This window comes from Cygnus atratus, chromosome 3 (assembly GCF_013377495.2).
Source record: "Cygnus atratus isolate AKBS03 ecotype Queensland, Australia chromosome 3, CAtr_DNAZoo_HiC_assembly, whole genome shotgun sequence".
Classification (NCBI taxonomy): Eukaryota; Metazoa; Chordata; class Aves; order Anseriformes; family Anatidae; genus Cygnus; species Cygnus atratus.
Window position 1 is genome coordinate 119,289,511 of NC_066364.1, and position 6,606 is coordinate 119,296,116.

The 6,606-nt window shown below is 42.0% G+C and overlaps 1 protein-coding gene across 1 annotated transcript in view; it reads left to right on the top strand.

Moving 5' to 3' along the window:
- The window catches only part of ZC3H6 (zinc finger CCCH-type containing 6), a 31,230-nt gene extending 27,135 nt beyond the window's left edge, over nt 1-4,095 (top strand). The window contains 3 exon segments of the mRNA XM_035565387.2: nt 91-330; nt 1,432-2,268; nt 2,271-4,095. Of these exon segments, the coding sequence (XP_035421280.1) occupies nt 91-330; nt 1,432-2,268; nt 2,271-2,935 (1,742 nt within the window). The 3' untranslated portion in view covers nt 2,936-4,095.
- The last annotated feature ends 2,511 nt before the right edge of the window (nt 4,096-6,606 follow it).

A 6,606-nucleotide genomic window follows, 5' to 3' on the forward strand; every position in this document is an offset into this window, starting at 1 on the left:
TTTGCTAGATTGTGTTTTGTGTCTTATTGCCTTTGCTCTAAAAGCTTGTATGGGGTAGCTGCTGACTGTTTATCTTTTTTTGTACTGCAGATGGAACATGGCATGGAGAATTTACAGACCACCAGGCTCACCTAATGGCTCAAGAGTCTCATCAAGGTGGAAGCGAGTCAGACTGCATGAGTAGTCATATGGGCCATAAACCATCCATTAATGTACCAGATTTTCTTCCAGCAATGCAGAAAGCCCTTTATGTAAGACTTAGTCAAAAGCATCAAAGAGATGGAGACTCTGTCAGCAGCCAGGGTCAGAGGGCAATGAGCAAAGAAGAAGGTAAAGTTAATTTTGTTAATGTTCAGAGTTTACTTACTGACCATATATTATCCTGGAACAAATCTGTTGATTTGAATTTTTCATCATATTGCCGTTCATAATTACTGTGAGTGCACAAGTACCAGCTCAAAATTTTCAGCTCAAGGTACTTGCTTTTCTTTCCAGCTTATTCTAGGATTTTAGTATAGGTTTAGTTTCTGCATTTCAGTTTGAAGTAGAAAGATAGAATCATAGAATCATTTAGGTTGGAAAAGACGTCTAAGATCATCTAGGCCAACTGTAGATCAGTGGATAATTTTTGATGTAGTCTGCACTTTTAAAAGGTTCTCTTGCTGATAACTCAATTGCTTCTTAAAACCCCTGATTGAAACAGGGTTATTATTTCTAACTGCCAATACTGCAAGATCCTCTTAGGTTCTGTTTATTCAGTTGTGCCTCTTGATCTTTTTTGCATATTCCGTTTCTCTAGAGCAGTTTTCTTTTCCCTCTGCAATATCTGAAATTTGCAGTGTTTAATTTGAGTGTTTCTGTAAGCTATAGCCAATAGAGAACAGTAAATCTGCAGATCAGCTTGAGCAGCACAGAGTATGTTTGTCCCTTGGCCTGCTTGCTGCTGCACCCTTTTCTGTGGCTTTTGGAAGTACTTCTGTTACCTGTGTAATGAAGCAGATATATTACAAATGTAGAATTTGCTGTTTTTAAGACAACTGTAAGGTGCTGTTTTACTTTACCTATTCGCAATGCAAGGTCACTTTCATCCAGACTCAGTTTTAAAATGTTGTTGTCTTTTACAAGTACTAGTAGAAATAATTGTTTGGAAGTAGGTTATTTTCCCAAATTAGTATCAAGAAAGAGAGATGTGGAGAGAATGTAGCAGAATTTGGGAGTATCTGAGCTAACTACATTCATTTTTGTTTCAGTTCCTTATTTAATTTTTTTTTTGTCATATTATGGTGGTCGTAATACAGTGAGTGAGGACTTGATATCAGGCCTTAGTATTATTACTCAGTTCCATTATTTTACTGAGAAGTTACCCCTTTATATGAGTAAATGCACTGTTTTATTCCCCAGTGATCATTTACTTGAATCCTCTTTTCTCAGATGACAATGTCAACTGGTACTCCAGTAGTGAAGAAGAAGAGGGGAGCAGTGTTAAATCGATACTAAAAACCTTGAAGAAGCAAAGTGAAAACTTCAGGAATCGGCAACAGCATTCCACAGAGCAACACATGCTTGGTATTCCTACTGATCCGAGGCTGGCAAAAGACAAAGGTGCAGGGCCTCAGGCTGCAGACCCAAGACTTAGGGCCTCGCCAAGGTCAACCCCCAGAAAGCCTTCAGAATCTGCAGCCTTGGACCCCCGGCTTGTACGAGACCCCAGGATGCACAAGGTTAATGAGGGTGGTCATGCCAGCTCATCTCTTGGGGGAGCAAAGCTAGACTTACACCACCCTCACACCGGTGTAAAAGTCAAGCAAAAAGGGATGGATGATGATGAAGAGGACTCAGAAAGAGAACTGAGAGAACGAGCTTTTCTGATACCATTGGAACCTTTGCCTGGTGTAACATTGAGGGATCCCCGATCGCAGCTTAGGCAGTTCAGCCACATTAAAATGGATGTTACCCTGATGAAACCAAACTTTGCTAAGCATATTGTATGGGCGCCTGAAGACTTGCTCCCAGTACCTTTGCCTAAGCCTGACCCCGTCTCCTCAATTAATTTACCTCTTCCTCCACTCATTGCTGACCAGAGACTTAATAAACTGCGGAATCTGAAAAACGATCCCCATCCAAATGCGATGCCAGCTGACCCAAGACTAGCTGCGAAAGCAAAGAACAACTTAGTGGGCAGGAGCAGCTATCTGGATCAGTCTGCAGATTCGCACGCCAGTAGCTCAAGCAAATTAGGAGATCCTCGCTTACAAAAAAACGTTGATCCAGGCTCCACAGACTGTCCAGTGCTGATTCGCATCATGGAGTTGCAAAGGATTCGCACCCTTCCAAGTTTGATCCCCGCCTTGCCAGATCTGCTGCCAGTTCCTCGCAGACCTCAGAAGCTGCGACTGCTAAGCCTGACCCAGATGCTCTGCCTCCCTACGCGCCCAAGTTATCGTCGAGTGGTGTCAGGCTGGGAACTCCGGGCTCGATACTGAGCGGTATTAGCTTGTATGATCCGAGAGATCACAGCTCATCATCGTTGGACACAGCTCCAGCTAGTTCAGGAGAGAATGGAGAGAACCAGAAAAAAAGTATTTTGAAAAATTCTGGCAAAAATGAACCCAGTCTCTCGGAAGATGCGTCACTGCCGAAGCCTGCCTCGAACGTGGAAAAAAATACAGAAGGATCAGCAGAAGCCACTTCAGATAAAGCAAATAGCACCAGTAAATCTCAGGCTAAACACTCCAGCGCTGCACCTGCGGTGCATAATCTTCCTATCCAAGCTTTATCAGGATTAATCAGACCGCAGTACAGCGATCCAAGGCAGGTTAGACAGCCTGGACAGGTAACTCAGACACAGGATAACGATCCAAATGGGGAATCAGATGATAAGTCGCTAAAAGATGTTTTCAAGACTTTCGATCCAACTGCTTCACCATTTTGTTAGCAATTGATTTTAAGTCTTTTTACTGTTGTGAATATTGCAGTTTTCTGCTGTTTTGTAACTGGTTTACCTCTTTGCTTTATTTATTTTTAAATTATAATTATCAACACTTTTCAGCTGCTAATCTCAGAACCACATGCAGTTATACAGTATGCTATAGTGTTTGCAAAGCTGTGGTATTTTCTATATAATACTTTTTCCAATTTCAGGGAGACTAATAATTGACATGTAGAAGAAAAAAAAACATGTATCGTGTTAGAGCTGATAAAAGCACTTTCATTGTAAATAAGTCATTAAGAAAGTCTGAAGACCTGTATATGTGTGAGCTGTCTCTTTCATAAACAACATTTAGATATGATTGCCACATTTGTATGATTGTATAGATACAAGCAATATTATGTACATTACTGTGAGAGACACTGTTTGACAAGGATTGTCTGACGCATCAAGCCAAACCTACTAATGGAAGTATACATAAATGATTTAAAAGGAAAATGTTGATCCTCCTTTTCAGATCAGTCGATGTAAGACATTGGTTTTTATTCATGCAGTCAATATTCTTAGTGTAAAAGAGACCTATATCACATATTGAGGAGTAAAAATGTCATATCTTTTAAAAGTATTTTATTCTATGCTGTATATAGAAGAAATTGTGAAGTACATAACTAGAAGAAAGTTACTGTTAAAAGTGGAGAATACCTAAGTTGTCTAATACAAAAAAGGTTTTTATTTAATTTTTTCACGCATACACAATTCTGATTAGTGATATAAGTTACATTGTGGTGTTCATGTATTTCAATGTATTTTTGTATTCAGCTGCTTAATTTGTATTGCTTTTTTTGTATTGATGTAACTGCAGTACTTGTATTCATTGTGTCTTTATGACATTTTTAACAAAAAATTAAAAAGGGTACAGCTAAAGTCTGGTAATGACTGTGATGTTGACGTGATGGCAGCTAGTTGACGGCTGGAGTAACAGCAGAGGGGGTGTCCGAAGGATGAAAGTGATTAAAGTTGCCTTTAGCTCAGCCGCTCAGCCACTTGCCAGTCAGATGGCAGTGGGTTTTGAAGCTGACCTCGCGTTGAGTCCCAATGAGTTAGCTTGCCGAGTGGTTCCGGGATCATACTTGTGTCATCATTGTTTCATTACTACAAAGATCATTGTCGCTACGAAAAATGTCGTGCGTGTTCTTTAATTTCTGAAGATGTTGCATGCCCAGAGCACAACTGTCCTCAAAGCCTCTCTTGTTTTACCTTTTGGCTTGTTTTTTATATAGCAGAAATGTAGTTATACCTAGCTAGCTACATTGAAAATAAAAATTTGCGGTCTGCTCAATTGCCACCTGGTTCCCACCCATGTGGAATGGTTCTTTGCATTAAGTCTCTTCCTTGGTGGACCTTTTCCTCTTTCTTCCTGTTTGTTGGCCCAGGGAACACTTGTGACTGGGACAGCATGATGGTTATCACAACTTCTGTGGTTTTGTTTTTTTGAGCCTGTGAGACACAGCGATCCAGGCAGGAACGTGAGCTGTCTTGCATTGCTGAACAGAGCTTGGATGAGCTCAGGGAAGCTGCTGATTTCTGTATGCAAAACGTGGCAGGGGAGACATTGCTGAAGGCAGTCATGGTTTCAATTTGCCTTCCCAAGTTTTCAGAGTATAAATTGTATTAATTAAATGGTATTTTAAATAGCACTTGCAATAATTGAGAACTAGATAACGGAGAACTAGACACAAAATGTCAACGTTATTTTGGAGTAATCCACTGGTCCTACTTAATTACTTATTGCTTCTTCATCTGATGACAAGTTTGGTTGTTAAAGAATTTCATTAAAAAATGAGCCAGCATTGAAAGTCCGTATTGAAGCCAAATGTGTGGTTTCATGTTCAGATGTGGAAGGTAATTAGTCCATACTCACAGGATGGGCAGCTGTAACCTTAAGTTACAGCTTCTGTAGGGCAGTGAGGATATCATCACTAAACTGAACTCATTTTTTTGTTGTTGTTTTTTTGTTTGCTTGGTTTTTTTTTCTTTCTTTTTGAAAGTATTGGGAAAAGAAGGGGCAAAGGAAAGCCTAAGACCAAGGACAAAATGATACCAGGTGAGATAATTGAAGGACCTTGGGTGGCTTGCCGTTGGTCCAGTTGTGGATCCATTTTGGAGCTGCAGATGAAAACAGAATGTGTTCTGGCAGGGGGGCGTGGAGTGCTAGTTTCTAACCTTAGAGATCCACTGCCATCTCAGTACCTTTAATACAATACAGGTCTTTATTTTGGGCAAGAAGGGGGACAAGGTAAGAAGGAAATGTGATCTGAAAGGAGCTAGCTTGTCCCTGCAGCCTGTGGTCTCCACGTGTAACCGCTTCCTTCCTTCCTTCCTTCCTTGGTCCAGCCATGCCTGGCCAGCAGTTCCCAGTGGGCAGCACAAGTGTCCGTGGGCTGCTGCTCAGCTCTCTTGTCCACCCGTCCTCACTGGTTTATTCCTTGCAGATTTCTTCCCTGAATCCAAGGTTGATCTGGTGTGCCTGCTGCTACTCTCTTGAGACACGGAGGAGATTCATTGCTACGATGCAAGTGCTGCCCTACCTGATAAGTCAAAGGGAAGGTGCTGGGGGGTGACTGAGCCCAGCAGAGGGGGCAGGAAAGTGTGTGGGGACAGTCCTGCCCCACTGAGGTTGGCTGGAATGGATTGCAGCCACTAAGCAAGTCAAGTCTGGTCTGCTGTGTGATCTGACTGTGTCTTTCGCAGGGGAGGCTTGCTTCCATCTCTTCCACAAGCACAGCATGCTGCTGGAGTGGCGTTTCCCTCGGACACTTGCAACTCCTGTCTGAGGCTGTGGAGAGCAGCAGCAGAAGCAGCCAGTATTGTTGGTCCTGGATACCCTAGAAACTCCTAGTTGCAAGGTCGGTGATCATCAGCATTGAATGTTTTACTGCGGCAGTGTGTCCTAGAATTCTAGGGCTTAAAGGGATCTCGGAGAAAAGTCTCATTTCTCCGCAGGCTGTAGGATGTGCTGAGTCAGGGGCAGCAGGTGTGACAAAGTGCTCCTGCTGGCCCTGCAGATGTGAAAGAGTGAAATGATTCTTTCATCTTGTCTGTTCTCTGCGCTTCAGATAGACTGCATGTTCTTAGATTGGCAGCTGGTGTTTGCTGCCCCATGATAAAAGGACTCTTAAGGAGATTTCTAGCCTCCCTTGGTAGGCTGTTTTTCTACTATGATGAAAAGACTTCAATATGAATCCTTCATAACAAAAATCAAGTCGTTTTGTTCTTGCAAAATGTAGAATATTTAATTACACGCTTGTTTTGCATTTCAGAAGTCAGTGACCCTATCCCTTAGTCTTCCTTCTCATTCAGTTCTTGTTTCCTCCAGGTTTTGTAGTACCTTTGTTCTTGTTACCTTCTGAATTTGTATTTTGCCTGTGAGTTCCCCACTGTGCAGTGACTCTTCTGCAGGATTGTGTATCTCAGGCTGCACTTCTGTGCAGCACTTAGGATTGTTACCCCTAGAAGAAAAGGTGATGGTTGTTAAAAATCCCCTTCAGCCGCCCTTGATAGGATGGTGTCTATTAGAATTACACAATAGTGCTAGTTGAAGAGGAATTTAATAGTGTGCTAAAGATCAGGGTGCTGCAAAAGGCCTCCTAGCTATGAAGCTTTCTTGTGCAGGGGAT